The 16,889-nt window shown below is 45.9% G+C and overlaps 1 protein-coding gene across 2 annotated transcripts in view; it reads left to right on the top strand.

Moving 5' to 3' along the window:
- The window catches only part of MXI1 (MAX interactor 1, dimerization protein), a 16,697-nt gene extending 4,195 nt beyond the window's left edge, over nt 1–12,502 (top strand). Inside the window, exons 1-6 of one of the 2 annotated variants that reach the window (XM_083149847.1) lie at nt 1,677–2,177; nt 3,023–3,143; nt 5,683–5,712; nt 6,900–7,014; nt 7,903–8,074; nt 8,213–12,502. In XM_083149847.1, coding sequence (XP_083005973.1) covers nt 2,102–2,177; nt 3,023–3,143; nt 5,683–5,712; nt 6,900–7,014; nt 7,903–8,074; nt 8,213–8,379 — 681 coding nt within the window. In that variant the 5' untranslated portion in view covers nt 1,677–2,101 and the 3' untranslated portion in view covers nt 8,380–12,502. Of the gene's footprint in view, nt 1–1,676; nt 2,178–3,022; nt 3,144–5,682; nt 5,713–6,899; nt 7,015–7,902; nt 8,075–8,212 lie in introns of those variants that run through there. The other variant, XM_083149846.1, reaches the window with a different exon arrangement.
- Nucleotides 12,503–16,889: the final 4,387 nt, after the last annotated feature.

The raw sequence follows: 16,889 nt of genomic DNA, 5'->3' as shown, positions 1-16,889 counted from the left end.
TCATAAACTAGGTCGACATTGGCAGAAGGTTGACACAAGCAATAGGTTGACAAATGAAGAGGTCGACACATTTTTCTTAATTTTTGCATGTGTTGACCTGTTCCATGTCGACCTATTGCTTGTGTCAAACTTTTGTCAATGCTGACCTTGTTTCCATGGCCTCCTTGTGCCTGCCGACATTCATGATCCGCACCCATTTTGTGCACCTTTGTGGTTCCTTTTTCCCTCAAGAGACCGATCAGGGGAAGTTTAGTGTAATTATGGTATTGTGTGGAGATTAACTTTAATCCTGCTCCCTGTTTAGGCTAATGCGGGGTACACACCAGGACGACCCGCTCACGATGCACATCATGAGCGGGTCGTCAGTGTTTTTTCCGACCCGCTCACGATGACGCGGGGGGCACGACGGCTCACGATGTGTACCGTGAGCGGGTCCGATCCGATGGCGACCCGCACCTGGGAGTATGGTCGTTTCCAGATCCTACCTGCTGCAGGTAGGATCTGAATAACGACCGACCCGCGGGACCACACATCGGATCGGTATCGGTCCACATCAGGACAGAAAAGGGCCCAATCACCACAAAATCTACATCCAATCGGTCGGAATTGGATCTAGATTGATGGGATCAGACCCCTGTCGTCCTGGTGTGTACCCAGCATTAGGCCCCCGATGCACCCAGCGGGGTGCCGGGATCAGTAAGTACATACACACTTGCCAATCCCGGGGGGAGGGGGGGGGGTTGTTGATGACCAATGGGAGCATGCGTTGCGCGTTGTTGGAGGCATACACACTGGGCGATATAATGAACAGTATCACAGAAGGCCCCAAATAATCAATATCGCTCATTATATTGCCTACTGTGTAGGTCAGGCATGGCCAAACTATGACCCTCCAGCTGTTGTGAAACTACACATCCCAGCATGCCTTTCCATAGTTTTAGCATTCTCTAATAGCAAAACTGTGGCAAGGCATGATGGGACTTGCAGTTTCACAACTGCTGGGGGGCCATAGTTTGGACATGCCTGGTGTAGGGGGTGACTCATAGGTATTTGCCTATTTTATTTTTTTGGTACCAATCTGCCACCAACCAGTTAAAAGTGCACCAGAATATCCTGGCGCTCTATCCGTAAATGTAAGTAAATAATAATAAAAAAAATTGAACAATAGGGATAGAAAAATCAGGATATCGCTTGGGAAGAGAACTAACGTCTCAGACCCTCTCTGTAAATGAAACCACAGAGTTAACGCTGTACTTTGAGAAATTGCTTTGTTATAACCAGGGCTATTTTTCAGCAGGCTCCAGCAGGAACTGAGGCCCTTATTCTAGTTCACTCTTTCTGACAAAATATTTCTTAGATGAACAAAACCATGTGCACTGCAGGTGGGGCAGATGTTACTTGTGCGGAGATAATTAGATTTGTGTGGGGTTTTACATCTGCCTCACCTGCAGTGCACATGGTTTTGTCCATCTAAGAAATATTTTGTCAGAAAGAGTGAACTAGAATAAGGGCCTCAGTTCCTGCTGGAGCCTGCTGAAAAATAGCCCTGGTTATAACGGCTTTTGCAAAGACCTTCCCTTTGTCCATTGAATTCTGAAAGCTGCGGCAGTGACGGGGTTAAGATTGTGCACGCTGCAGACCAGGCCCCTGAAAACTACAACTCCCAGCAGCACTTGCAGCTTGCCTGGGACCAGCCTCCTCTCTCCGGCTGCAAGAAGTAAACAAACTGTGCAGGGCAGGCTGGGCAGCTCGCACACAGCCCATGTCCCTCTGCTGCAACTAATCCCAACTTTTCTTCTTACTTATTTTAATCAACTTCCTAAACCTGTTCCGCTGTAGGAGCCTCTTCCAGCCCTCATCTGTTGTGGTGCAGCGGTAACCTAATATCAGCTGTGCAGCTCACCCATCGGAGGCCCGGCCTGCCTGCAAAAGCCACCCGGATATATAGAATACCTTACCCCACTGGGGTATCTTTGCTAGCCAACGAGATATCAGTCCCTACTTATTAACACCTCTCCGCCACAGTTTTATTCTCCTGGACGGATTTGCACCATTACTTTAAGGTCTTGCCATTATCATTTTTACCTGGTCAAAAATTGAAATGATGGACGATGTCCGAATGTTAAATATCCAGAGGCTGTTAGAGGCGGCTGAGTATTTGGAGAGACGAGATCGAGGTAACGGGAAGTGATTTCATTTATCGCCGTTTTTGTGTTTTATAATTATTTATTTCATTTTATTTTATCTTGATGCGTTTAGGCAACTGTCAGACGTTTATACAACGGTTGGTGCAATTTCTATATTGCATGGATGACGTGTAGTGTGTGTGTGTGTGTGGTGTGTGTGTGTTTGTGCGTTATTATTTCCTTGGAGTGTGCGGTCCACGCCTTATGTTGGATTTGCTGCTCTGGGTGTTTCTTGGTCTTATTGCACTTTATAAACTGCCTGCATGTCAAATATAGTTACAAATGTGTTAGCGAGTTTGAGGTTTTATATGAAATTAATGAAATAATTGACAATTAATATACAAATGTAATTTACTATATTACGGATGATAATAAGGTTGCTAAATGTTTAGATAATAGATTTAACACCTGGTATGGACTACGGAAAGCTCAGACTCCCGGGAGCAGATGTACTAAGACTTTGAGCACGATAAAGCACCAAGCAATTATCTCCTAACCGCCATGTTATGGGCTGACGGGCAACGTTAACCGTGGTGATAATCTGGCGAGTGCCCCAGCCAATCAGCCCCTAAATGTCATTGTTCAAACACGTGACAGTAGCCGATTGGCTGGGGCACCATTTAATATTAGTAACGAGTCATAACAAGAATATTACTCTTTGTGAAATCTGCCCCTGAGTTTGAAAAAAAATGACAGTTAGGAGGAATTTGTTTGGCAGTTAAATCTCTTCATTTTGTCCAAGGCCTGGTACATCTGCCCCACCACAATGTGTGGCTGTCGGATACCATTATTCTCAGACGTTACTTTAGCGCTGACTCTTTTGTCTATTGTTGCAGAGTGCGAGCACGGATACGCCTCCACGTTCCCCTCACCGGACAGCTCGGACCTTCACAATCTTAAGACGAGGCGGCTAAAATCCAAAAAATGTAGTAACAGCCTAGGAAACGGCATGAGCAGGTAACGTCCCTCTGTCATTTCCTCTCCGCCTGACCTGGGACATAACTAACACGGGACAGGGTCGCCTGGCGTGCATAGGCGAGACAGTCCTAAATGGGAGGGGGGCACTTTCTTTACGGCCCCAGGGACAACCGCCCCATATGAGGAAGTTACTTAGTCATTCACAGTCCGGGGGGGGGGGGGCGGATTAGATTTTTGGCCTTATAAATAGATGCTGCCCCCCCCCTTTATACCTCTGTGCAGGAGGGACGGCCATACTTGCAAATAGTTTTTGTATGCTGCTAATCCGAACACGGTGAGCCTGTGCCCTTAATCCACCCGATCTCCGCCCAGATCCACAGACTGTGCCCCCATTCCTCCCAAATTTTGTAATTGGTCCAAGGACAGACCTTAGAAAATCTGCATTACTGTGCTGACCATTATTATTGGTCTTATTAAAGTATTTGAGATCCTTGTACTTATGTAGAATTCCGCAGTATGGTCAGGTCGGTATCCAGCTGATAGGTCTTCAGTGTCCAGGTTGACTGTCAATAGATCGACATGGAAAATGTTGCCATGTGAAAAGGTGGACATGAATTAGTCCACTTAAACTCCGATTGGGAACGGTAACCACAAGCCATGCGAGGGATCACTCTACACTAATCCGGGGTTCATGTTGACATTGACACCAAATAACCTTAAAAAACTCATGTCGATCTTTTCATGTGTTAAAGTTTATCATGTTGGCCTTTTAGTGTCGACTTATTGCTCATTGACCTAGACACTGTAGACATTTCCATCCACAACCGGTCAAATGACCAAACACAGGTAGCCACAAGGCTGGAAACCTTCTCTGGTCTTGGTCGCGTCCCACCTATGGTAGGTTGGGCACCCAGGTAGGGTGCCCAACATGAATGGGGTGGGATTGGCTGCCTAGGGCACCGAATGGGTATGGGCCGACCCTGGCGTGGGGGATGATCCCCAGAGCTGGCCTCAGAAGTGAGAAAGCTCTCTATGAACCTTTGTTTATTGAGCAACTGTGGTTTTGTAAGTTCCATCCCAGAATTATATTTCAGTCCCAAAATACTTGTTAGATACGGATAGCAGGATGTGACATCAGCAGCCGGTAAGATGGGGAACACAATGTACTTTGTGGCATTGTCTTCATCAGGGGGAAGGGAACACATTTAAACCATGTTCCAGGAGTAAAAGTTTCCCTCTGGGGACTTTACCATTAGATCTGCAGATGGTTGTTGTGTCTACGCTGAGCTAAAACCAGGATTTCCTGCTGGGGTTGGGGGATCTTCTAAATCTGGGGACATTTATAAAGTAATTATTATTGGGATATTTTTACTTAATTCTTCAACTTCTTGAAGGGAACTTTGATTGTTAGCTACACGGCAGCCATTTTGTGGGCATAAACTGCATTCATGAGATGGCAGCCAGTCCTTTTGCTATGAAGTATCTGAGGAGTTGGGGCTCTGCGTTCCTTCTGTGTCTCAGATATACAGCTGGTTCTTGGTGGTTTATACGTCTCCAGCTGGTCGTGTGACCCTACTGCGGAATTCTACAAAATGGCTGCCTCCACCATAGCTAGGGGACACACTGTAAAGGCCGGCAATTCATTTGCTTCTAGTACACTGACTGAATAAACTTTTGTCCTATGAGCCACATGAGGGGCTCAGAGCTCTGATGTAATGAGCCTTCTGTGGCAAGTCCTGTGAGCGGCCATTTTGTTTTCTTTTGGAAAAGGCCTTAGCTAAACGTCTCAGCAACTCCGTATTGTACGGCTGCAAAATGAGACCACGATTGCAACATTATAAAATTATCCATCCTCTTGCAATAATCGTTTTTGTGACCCAACAGTTCACGTGGTTACAAATCCTGTTTATGCTGTAGCTAGCATATAAGTATTTTATAGTGGGTTGTGCATTTTTTGACAGCAACCAGTATATATATATGCGTCCCCAAGCAATTCCTGTTATTTTGTGGCTTGTGTGCTCGTCACCTTACGTGAACTCTCTGCACCAGATCAGACGTCCTGAGTCACATAGAGGAGCACTAAACCGTTAACCCCTTAGCTGCTGGAATTGAACTATACTAGGAAGAACTAAAGAAAAGCAATTTACTAAAACACGAAGAGAGGAGATTTTTTTTCTCTCACTTCATTGAGCTGAGGCGTGTTTTATAATCCTTATGTAAGGGGAAAGTTATGGACGTTACTTCTGTAGGCCTATTTTAGTGCAGCTTAACCCACTGAATGGTTAATTGGAGAATTTGCATTATCTTGTGACCGATCTCTGAGCGGCTTAGCCGTAAATAGCTGCGGTTATGCAAAATTACCAACAACTAAAAATATTCTGTGCGGTTCGGGAGCAAGGGAGAAGTTTTGCTACAATAAATACTGCTCCATCTGCGTCAGTGGTCGTCAGAGAAGCAACTGATTTGTAGCCTGCCAATATTACCCCCATAGACTGTAAATACAGATACATCTGTTTTATATCTGGAATCCGCCATGTTTTTATCACCGTTCTAATACAGGTTTTTTTTTGTATTTCAGATCGACACACAATGAACTTGAAAAAAATAGGTGAGTACTTTATTTTTTTTTTTTCAAAGCAGTAACTTTGTTTTCAGGACACTGTGACCACTGGGTGGCGCTGTTCTATTGCTGTGGATCATATTTCGCTTTAAGCAGCAGATTCAGTTCATTGCAAGGTCCCGTAGGTGGTCATGTGCTCCTGCGCACATTTCTGGACATTGGCCCTTATTCAGGTTGACTCGCTCAGGTGCGAATTTGCACCCTTGTGAGTCACTCTAACCCCACCTTGTGACTGGCTTGCGGTTGGATGTTTTGAATGAGCCAGTGCGAAACTCCCCCATCTTTCGATAGTCGCCATCCTTTGAATGATGTAGAAAGCGCACGCATATGTGAGGGTACGTATGCATGTAGAATTGCAAAGGAATTGGGTGGGCAGCTGCAGGTGTACGCCCAGCGTTGTCATGGGAACGCCCATGAAACGCTGGGCCTTCACATATGCTAATGGCCCAGGCCGATACCCCACGCCCCTCTCCACCCCCATCTTGAAAGGCAGTGAGCGTGCACTCGGCGAACAGATTTTGCACGCTCCCAGCATATGCACATGCGCACACCCAAATATTTCATACACCCCATTCTTAAGGGCGACTGGGACTGTGATTGGAGGCTTGGAGAGGATGAGGGACTGCAGATTGAGGTTACCCTGCTGGGTACTTTGGCAGGCTGGCACTGGGTCACCGCACTGGGTATTTTGTCAGGCCAGATCAGACCCATTGGGGGATAACCTGAATTGGAGCTGGATTAAAGCTGAGAAGAAATTTTCAATAGTGTAAATAAAGGGATTTTCGTAACTTTTTACTCCTCACGAGAAGTTCTGTACAGTAGACAAAAGTTTGAAAAGTCGCCTAAATCACAGCAACAGAACACTGCCACCTGGTGGCCAAATGAATAGTGAAAACCACTAATTGCTTGCTTGTATTTCAGTGAAGTTATTTCTGAACCAATTATGTATCTGCCAATACAATCGCTGCTTATTTGTTGTCTATAATAAGTAGAAATAAGTGTGTTAATATTAGACACAAAGCTGAGACATGGCGGAACTTCAAAAAAGTTCCAGGTAGACTGTCTCTAACTGTTAGTAAATAAGTAGCACGTTGTGTCATGTGTAGCGTGTATGTTTTACACTAAGTAATACCCTGGTCTTACCTGGGACTCAATGACACATTTTCTGTTTCCAGGAGAGCCCATCTACGCCTTTGTCTAGAACGCCTGAAAGACCTCATCCCGCTAGAGTCTGACAACAGCCGGCACACCACGCTGGGGCTGCTCAACAAAGCCAAGCTGCACATCAAGGTATGTACAACGCAACGCAATTCACACCGCAACCCAGCTGCCCGGGACTGCTGTTATATTCCAGCCCCCCCCCCTCCCACACACACACACACACACACAACCACATTCCCAGCGGAACTGAGTTGAACTGCCAATCACATTACAGAGATTTCGGGGCTAACTTTGTGGCACCCATTCAGAATATGATATCGGTTTTATTCGATTGGCTGTAATTTTGAGACACAAGGACGAGAAACATGAAAAACACAATAGACTATGCAAACCACTCAGCCGCCACCTGTCAGTTGCCAATCACTTATAGGTATAAGGAGGGGGCAATGGTGTCACAAGGGGGTGCGGGCAGCACCCCGGTGTGACCCACTAAGGGGTGAACCCAAAATGCCTGTTGCTGCTCAATGGCAGGAGCTGGTTTCTTCACTGGTGCAAGTTATTAAAATCAAATAAAACCTTTTTACCGCAGTTGTTGCCCATAGTAACTAATCCAACTTCAAGGTACGTTCTTGAAAATAATAAGCAGTAGCTGATTGGTTGCTGCTGGCAACTTGTCCACCCTTAGCAGGAGATGTATCGAACATTGGAGAGAGATAAAATACCAGTTAATCAGCCTCTAACTGCAATTTTCCAAACACAGCCTGTAACATGTCAGTTAGGAGCTTGTCTATTAGCGCTTTACCTCGTTCTTCACTTTATTCTTCTCCAGGACTTGGTGCATCTCCCCCAATATATTACAAGCTATAGCAGAAATAAATGTTCGCTATTCTTATCAGTAATAAGCAGTTTCGGGGAATAGATACTACAGGAGGAGTAAGGGAGATCAGAAAGGAGACTAGGAGCATCTCCTCTGTTTATGTTCCCTGTGTGATCCTAATATCTCCCATGGTCCTACAGAAACTCGAGGACACCGCACGGAAAGGCCAACACCAGCTTGACATTCTGGAGAGGGAGCAGCGGTTCCTAAAGCGGCGGCTCGAGCAGCTCCAGGGCTGTCCGGAGTCGGAGCGGTTGCGTGCGGACAGCATCAGTTCTAACATGTCCCCCGATAGATCAGACTCTGACCGAGGTAAGACTGACGGGAACGCTACCGGTGTTACATTTGAACACCATATGAATTAAAGGAACATTCGAACGATGTAGGCAATGAGTTGGGGGGGCTTATGTTGGCTGGTGGCAATAACGCACATTCTTATTGTTTCCACAGAGGAGATTGAGGTGGACATCGAGAGCACAGATCTCTCCAACTTGGAAGTGGACAGCTCCAGCAGCACTACCAGCATTAGTGACCTTGACGACCACAACAGCATGGAGAGTCTGGCCAGCGATGAAGGCTATTCCAGTGCTAGCCTGAAGCTGGCTTACTGCTCCTAGGGCCTTCTGTGGCCAGAGTACAATCCCGGTGAGCCACGGCGTTGGATAAGATTTACTGCTGGCAGTCACCCGTGGTCAACACTCGGATTCAATCCATCTTGCTTGAAATCTCCAATCCTAAAGAGTTGGACAATCGTATTGGGATTATCCTCTACCCGCTGGACCAAATGCCTTGACCAGCTTCTCAGTATACAAAAGGGCATTCCCGGAAGGTCACACACAACTCCTGCTGTGTTGGAGATGGCCGTGACCTGACTGTAGCACAACTTGAAGATCTGGCTTACGTGGTTCTACTTCAATACAGATCTAAATCTTTGACCACGTTACTTGACACGTTTTTGCCTTAGTTCGGCACGTACAGACTTTTATACGAAACTACCATGAAATGGTACAATACAAAACATCTTATTGATCGTGGTAATGGGGTGCGCCCAGCCGGTCGCCATGTACCCTTTATTCTGGAACTTTGTAAGTTTATCCACCCAACTTAGCCTAGAGAACCCACACAATAATATCATACTGTACAACTCTGAATCTACCAGCAATGTCTCCTCATCGATTCATGACCTTGGGTCAACCTAGTACCAACAACTGGTCCACTCACAGCGAGGACATGGAATGCGGCACAAAACTCCTTCATTTGGAACCACATAGTCTTCTGCTATCTTTGTGGCTGTCACTGTGTTATTGGAGTATATAATACTCACAGCTGCGTGGCACGCTAGGTAACCAATAATAACTTAAAATTCATGAGGAGGTTAATTTATGTTAAGATAGGGGGCCTTTCGGTGAACAAACTCAGCATACCTGTTCAGATTAAAGGCGGATATATTTTTCAAATGGTCGAGCCTTTTAGAGAGAGAAAGTATCAACCAACCAGCTCCTAACTGTCATTTTTAAAACACAGACTACAACAACAGGAGCGGATTGACTGGTACTGTATCTCTTTCCACTTTCTCAGAGGCTTGATACATATATCCCTGGGTCTGCAGCGATACATTTGTAATACATGGAGCTGGTCTAAACCCAAAACCAGTAAAACCATTAAGTGGTTTCTGAACCAGTCCGACCACCGTGTCTTCTCTTTTCCAGCGATGAAATGATTCTTTATTCCCCAGATAATGTATCCAAAATGTCAAATGTTTTCTATGATTTATGGAGCGAGATCGAATTGTGAGACATACAGTATAAACCAATCATCTCCTGGTTTCTTTTCAAACACAGCCTGCAAAATGTCAGGTAGAAGCTGATTGGCTGGTATTTTATCTCTCACCATTTTATCTGAGCTTTGAAAAATGCAACCCCCTCTAGATTTTTTTTTGAGGGTGGGAAGCTGTTGAGGAGACTTTATAAAACCCATCTCTGTCACCTCTTTACATAACAGCTATGTTCTATTCTTTAATAGTTGTGATTGCGTATGCGCTGATGGTGTACATCTGTATGAAGCCGCGCAGCTGGCGGAGCAGAGTGTGCCCCGAGTGCCAGACTGTCTATTAGACAAGTAAAAGTTCAACTTTGTAAGTTGCATGATGTCACAATTAGTTGGTCGCCTCGCTGTGCACTGAAGTCTGCGGCGACCTGGCTGATTCTGCGGGCTGGTAAAGGCTTCCCCCTGCCCACGAATGGTGCTGTGTGGTCATTGTTACAAAGAGGCTTATTTTATATCTTTGTTTGGATTGTAGCACTTTGCAATCATTTCGCTACGCTCCTGTTCTGCTGCGTTACAAATGGCGACATTCGCAAATACTGTATTTATGCCGGCGTTTCGGGAATAAGGACGCTTGACGTAAGGTTGTGGTCAGCGAAAAGTTTTTATTTTCATTCTTTCTCTATGCATGTGGGATTTCCCATCTGTGAAGCACCTGGTTGAGAAGTCTGCCAGTTGTCTACCTGTGGTTGCTAAGAGACGCCTTTTGATCATATATTTAAAACTGAAAAAAAAATACTTCCTTTTTAATTTCCATTTACATCTGCATTGAGTGGACTTTGAATCCAATGCAGAGTGTCTAATATTGACATCCATCTTGATTCTATTAATCCCCCCCCCCTTTAGTACTTAGTCATCGCAAATCTCAAAAATGAAAAAGAAAAAAAAAAAAGGTATTTAAAATGTAGATTATTTTTGTATGTGTCCATTTATAATATATACCCGTACCTTGGCAGGAGACAGTTCTGTCTGGCTCATAACAGTGTGAGGGCATCTATAAAATGAAGACTTTTGGGGAACGATAGATTATTCACCAATCAGCTTTTGACTGTCCTGTTACCGGCTGTATTTGCAAAAATGACAGCAAGGAGCTGATTGGTTGGCTCTTTATCTCTCTCAATTTGATACATCTGGCAGTTTAAAATAATCAAATATGGCTTCCTTCACCATGTGGTAAATTGCGCACCTGTGTATCTGTGATTGCCATAGGGTCCTTGCACTATACGTAGAGCGATTTGCATTATCCATTAAACAAAAATATTCAGCAGCCCATCCGAGCCAATCAGCTGTACGCTTCCAACAGTCCAGGGGCAGGAAATTACTTAAGCTGGTATCTTATTGGTTCAGACAAATGCTCATACACTACCTAATAACAAGCGGGGGTCAGCCGCCTGGACCCATTCATATACTGAGGGGCATACTGGAAAACTGCAGTATCCTGTTATACAGGCTACTCGCCGTCGTGTTTGACCTGACCGCCCTACAGACGAGGCTAATCACGTAACGCAAATATGATGCAAAACTGTTTTGTAGTCCCCTACTAAAATGAGCCCGGATGCCCAGACATGGATGTAGACGGCCATGTTGTGGTGTCAACCTCGTTTCCACTCCAAGCGAACGCCTCAGTTTCCTCCTCTTCGCATATTCCCGCTTTTAATGAGCTCATGCACTAACTACAAAAAGTTTATTGAAGCGGGAAGGCAGCTGAAGTCTTGTTATCCTTGTTTTTATTGTAAAGCGAGCGTAAGTACTGCTGTACTAAATTTGCACTGAAGGCCGCTTATTCAGTACGTCTGGGCTTGTGCCCTACAACCTCACGCCCACCGCTGTGACGGTCGTAACCGCAGTATTAATCGCCAACAAGATGGCGGAGAGGTGGCTCACAGCTAATTCACACTCCGAGCACCGTCTCCGCCATCCCGTCCCCTGCCCGGGACTCCATGAGGACCTGTGAACTAACCCTGGTGCTGAACATGAAATCTGTTACTCGCTGTCACGTGCTTCTTTTTGTTTTTGTCTTTGCACTTTTTGTTTTATTTTATTTGCTATTTATGTACTCTATATTTAAATGTGCATTTGCTTACTGCATTTCTACCCGCTGCTGAGTAAAGGTTTATTTTCCTATATGCATTAATAATAACATGGCCCTAAAGGATGTGTTGTATAATCAGACAATTGAAAACCCGTGGTTTAATATAAAGTTGTTTTTGTAATCAAAAAATTATATGTCGTAATTTAAGGCTCTGTTGTCAATGGACATTGCAAGCCCTGCAACCATGTATATCCAATGTCCTAAGAATTTACAGCCTCCTCGGACCAATAATGCGGGTCCAGGACCCCGTTTTTAAAAAACATCCAAATAAATCTAATTGTCAGTATCGTGGTGCTCTCCCAGTTAATGTGTTGTAAGTAAATGCACTCTTATTTAAACCATTTTATGCACCGTTTTCTCTTAGGGGTGTTGCCGACTCAAAAATAATTCTGTGCAAGATTTTTTAAATTTTTATTTTCAATACAAAATGTCTGTATTTCGGAAAAATCTTCCGCACTCTATCGATGTGCTTAGTGTGTGACTTTCCCAATGACCCTGAATTTGTGAGATTTGCGAAGATGTTTTAATGTAGGAATACAGTCATGTAGGAATACAGTCATGTAGGAATACAGATAAATGTTGTTTTAAAAGTAACAAAAAAAAAACCTTTTGCACGAATAATTATTGGACGTACGTAATCACCCCCATTTTAATATTTCTTTAATGATAATTTAACTTGCCTTGTTGCTACAGAAATTATAGAAATTGGTAAATTATTGCTGAACTTGTTCATTATTTTATTTCATTACGGTAGTCTATTTTTATGTATTACGCTGACTGGCGCAAAAACCAATGCAAGAAAACAATAAAAAAAATGAAATATACTTATGTCGCTGCTGTGTCTTTATATTTAAAAAAAAATGTTTAGTAGGACTTGTGTGTTGTTTAAATTTTTGTAGATTTTTTAAAAAATTTATTTGAGATACACAAGATGGCGGCGCGAGCAGATCGCAAGGCCCCGCATCTCCGAGTACAAGGCATACTTTTGATTTACCTGGTGGTCCAGGGGTTGTTCGGGGGGGTGGATGCCGCCCACATCGTGTATCTGCCGGGCGAGATTTTAGGTTTAAATAAAGAAAATGTAACCCTAGAAACACTGCAGTGATAATAAAGGAATTTGCAACGCCTACTAGGTGTGTATGTATATATATATATATATATATATATATACTCTGGGATGCACCATCCGCTTCTTAATGATTTTTTTCCGTATTTTTTGCAGAACCATCCTGGTTTATCAGTTTTTTATTGATTTTTTTATTGTTGTTGTTTTTTTTTTTTTTTTTTTTTTATTTGTTGGGTTTTTTTTGACAATCCTTTTGGGGTTTTTAGGTTCCAACAATAAAACGCAAGTATTTTATGCTGCTGGTGGAAAAAATTGGGTTGACCCAAATCATATCTCCCAACAGTCCCGATTACAGTGGGACAGTCCCGATTATCAGGGCCTGTCCCGCTGTCCCTCCCGCGGCCGGCAGTGTCCCGCGGTGTGGGGGGGCTGTTGGGAGTCCCCCCTCTAGGCTGCTAAGCTGCGGGGAATAAACGCTGTGCGCATGCGCACAGCGTCTATTCCCGTAGCCAGGGGGCTGGGGGCATGGCTAGAGGCTCACAGAGCCTCTGGGTCATGCCCACATAGCGGCAAAATTAGGCCACCCCCCCCCCCCCCGTCCCGCTTCCGACTGGTCCAAAGTTGGGAGTTCTGCCCAAATTAGGTCAACCTGCATTGGGTAGACCACTGAAGGTCAACAGGGGTAAGGTTGATCGAGTCGGAAAGTCAACGCAAGCATTAGATCAACATAAGTTTTTCACTTTTTTTGTCCCAAATGTCGACACATGGACACTATCCACTCACCATGCTTCAGGCACTTTTTTTTGCTACACTAGATTTTATTCTCCCACCACGTCATAATGGATAGTAGAACATGACATACCGCCTGTCGGCACGTGTCGGCTAAGAAAAACCATTAAAAACCTCACGTCAAACTTGTCGACCTAATGCTTGTGTTGGCCTTACCAATGTTGACCTATTTCAGGCCTGTCGACCTAATGAACATATCCCGGAAAGAAATAAGCAAACATTCACTGTAATATATCGACCTGGTTATTTTAGCTGACTTATAAAGGGTTATTAAACATAATATACCTTTATTACCACCCATTTCCTTGCTATCACCGAGACCTGGCTCTCCACCTCTGATTCTGTCTCTCCAGCTGCTCTCTCCCACGGTGGCCTCTCTTTCTCTTACACTCCCAGGCCTGATGGTCGCCAAGGTGGCGGCGTGGGTTTTCTCCTCTCAGCCTCATGCACCTACAGTGTCATTCACCCTGAACCCTCTCTCCTTTTCTCCTCCTTTGAGTCTCACTCTATCCGTCTATACTACCCCTACCACCTCCGTGTCGCTGCAATCTACCGCCCCCCTGGCCCTATCTCCCAATTTCTTGACAACTTCGCCGCCTGGCTTCTACACTTCCTCTCCTCCGACCTGCCATCTGTCATTCTTGGTGACTTTAACATCCCCTTGGATAACCCCGCTGATCCTGGCACCTCCAAACTCCTCTCTCTCTGCTCCTCTCTTGGCCTATCTCAGTGGACTACCTCTCCCACCCACATCCAAGGACACTCCCTCGATCTCGTCTTCTCTCGCTCTTGTTCCCTTACTGACTACACTATCTCAGCTTTTCCTCTTTCTGACCATCACCTCATCTCCTCCCTCACTGCTTCCCCCTCTCCCACCCCCCCTCCCAAGCGCATTGTCTCACGGCATAACGTCAACACACTTGATCTTGCTGCCTTCTCAAACACGCTGTGTCCTCTTCTCGCCCCAATCGCCCTCATGTCCTGCCCGAACCTCGCTGCCTCCCTCTATAATGACACCCTATCTTCGGCATTGGACTCTGCCTGCCCTCCCTCCTCTATCCCCCTTCGATGCTCCAACCCCCAACCGTGGCACTCACCTATCACCCGATTCCTTAAAAAGTGCTCTCGCACTGCTGAGCGCTTCTGGAAGAAATCACGCTCCCTTGCGGATTATATCCATTTCAAATTCATTCTTTCCTCCTTCAGCTCTGCCCTTGCTCTGGCCAAGGAATCCTACTTTAAGTCCCTCATCCTTTCCCAATCATCCAATCCCCGCAGGCTCTTCGCCACCTTCAACTCCTTGCTCTCCCCCCCTCCTCCAGCTCTTCTGTCCTCCATCGTAGCCGCTGATTTTGCTACCTACTTTTCAACCAAAATCTCCTCTCTCAGGACTGCCATCACTGCTGCCATGACCTCACCCTCTCCCTCCTACATCTCCACTCCCCTCCTTCCAACCCCTGTCCTCATTTTACCCCACCACTGCTGCTGAAGTCCACTCTATCCTTCAATCCGCTTCTCCCTCCACCTGCCCGCTCGATCCTATCCCCTCCAATATTATCCGTTGTCTCAGTCCATCAGTCTGCTCTCACCTGGCTCACCTCTTTAATCTTTCCCTATCCTCTGGGATCTTCCCTTCCTCCTTCAAACACGCTCTTGTCTCCCCAATTCTCAAAAAAACAAATCTGGACCCCAATTCTCCATCCAACTACAGGCCCATCTCCCTCCTCCCTTTTGCCTCCAAACTCCTAGAACGTCTGACCTATAATCGTCTCCTAAGCCACCTTACTGCTAACTCCATTCTAGACCCCCTCCAATCCGGGTTCCGCCCTTTACATTCCACTGAAACTGCCCTGACCAAAGTCACTAACGATCTACTATCGGCTAAATCCAAAGGCCTCTTCTCTATCCTCATCCAGCTTGATCTGTCGGCTGCCTTTGACACTGTTGACCACCCTCTCCTGCTCAACACCCTCCGCTCCTTTGGCATCACTGGCACGGTCTTCTCCTGGTTCACCTCATACCTCTCCGATCGCTCCTTCTCCGTCTCCACTCCGAGCTCCTCCTCTCCTACTACCCCCAGCCAGTCGGTGTTCCCCAAGGGTCAGTCCTTGGCCCTCTCCTCTTCTCCCTCTACACCACCTCTCTGGGCACCCTCATCAGCTCCTATGGTTTTCATTACCACCTTTATGCTGATGATACCCTAATCTATCTCTCCTCCCCCGACTTATCCCCATCACTCCTGTCCAAGGTCTCCGAATGCCTCACAGCCATCTCAGCCTGGATGACCCAACGCTTCCTGAAACTAAACATGGCTAAAACTGAACTTCTAATCTTCCATCCCCCGAACATCCCCTCTTCTCCCACTATCTCCATCAGCATTGGTGAAACCGAGATCACGTCCACCGACCAAACGCGCTGCCTCGGTGTCATCATTGACTCCTCCCTCTCTTTCACCCCCCACATTCGTGCTCTCTCACAGTCTTGCCGCTTTCACCTACGCAACATCTCACGCATCAGACCATTCCTCTCCACTGACGCGACCAAAATTCTCATTCACTCTCTTGTCATCTCCCGCCTTGACTACTGCAACATCCTTCTCTCTGGGCTACCTCTCACCCGTCTCGCACCTCTCCAATCCATTCTTAACGCTGCTGCTAGGCTCATCTTCCTCTCCCGCCGCTCTACCTCCGCCTCCCCCCTCTGTTTATCTCTTTACTGGCTCCCCATTCCTTTCCGAGTTCTCTTTAAACTCCTCACCACCACCTACAAGGCTCTCTCCTCCTCCACAGCTCCCTACCTCTCTTCACTGATCTCTATCCACACTCCCTCCCGTCCTCTTCGCTCCATCGCTGACCGCCGACTGACCTCTCACCTAATCACCTCCTCCCACTCCCGTGTCCAAGATTTCTCTCGCGCTGCCCCCCTGCACTGGAACAACCTCCCGCCACCCATCAGGCTATCTGATTCCCTTACCTCCTTCAAGCGCTCCCTCAAAACCCACTTTTTTCGACTAGCCTATCCCTCCTCCTAACCTCTTTTGATCCTCCTATCCTGCCTCCGTTCCCCTCCGTTCCTACTTATCCTATTGTATTTCGTTCGTCCACCCACCTATTTTTAGTATGTTAACTCTTATGAGCAGGGCCCTCCTTCCTCACCCTACCTCATTACCTCACCTGTGCTCCTGTCCTGTTCTTCGCTTCCTCTACTTCATCTTCAGTCTCCTTGACAATTTTGACACCTACTTCTGAACTGATGCTGATTTTAGTTCTACCAGCTATACCCCTATTTATACTGTATCTTTCAACACACCCTGTACGTTACCTTGTAATTTGTTTTTTTTTTTGTTTGCTATGTAC

The sequence above is a fragment of the Crinia signifera genome, chromosome 6 (genome assembly GCF_055691185.1).
Source record: "Crinia signifera chromosome 6, ASM5569118v1, whole genome shotgun sequence".
NCBI lineage: Eukaryota > Metazoa > Chordata > Amphibia > Anura > Myobatrachidae > Crinia > Crinia signifera.
This window is presented reverse-complemented; position numbering and strand designations above follow the sequence as displayed.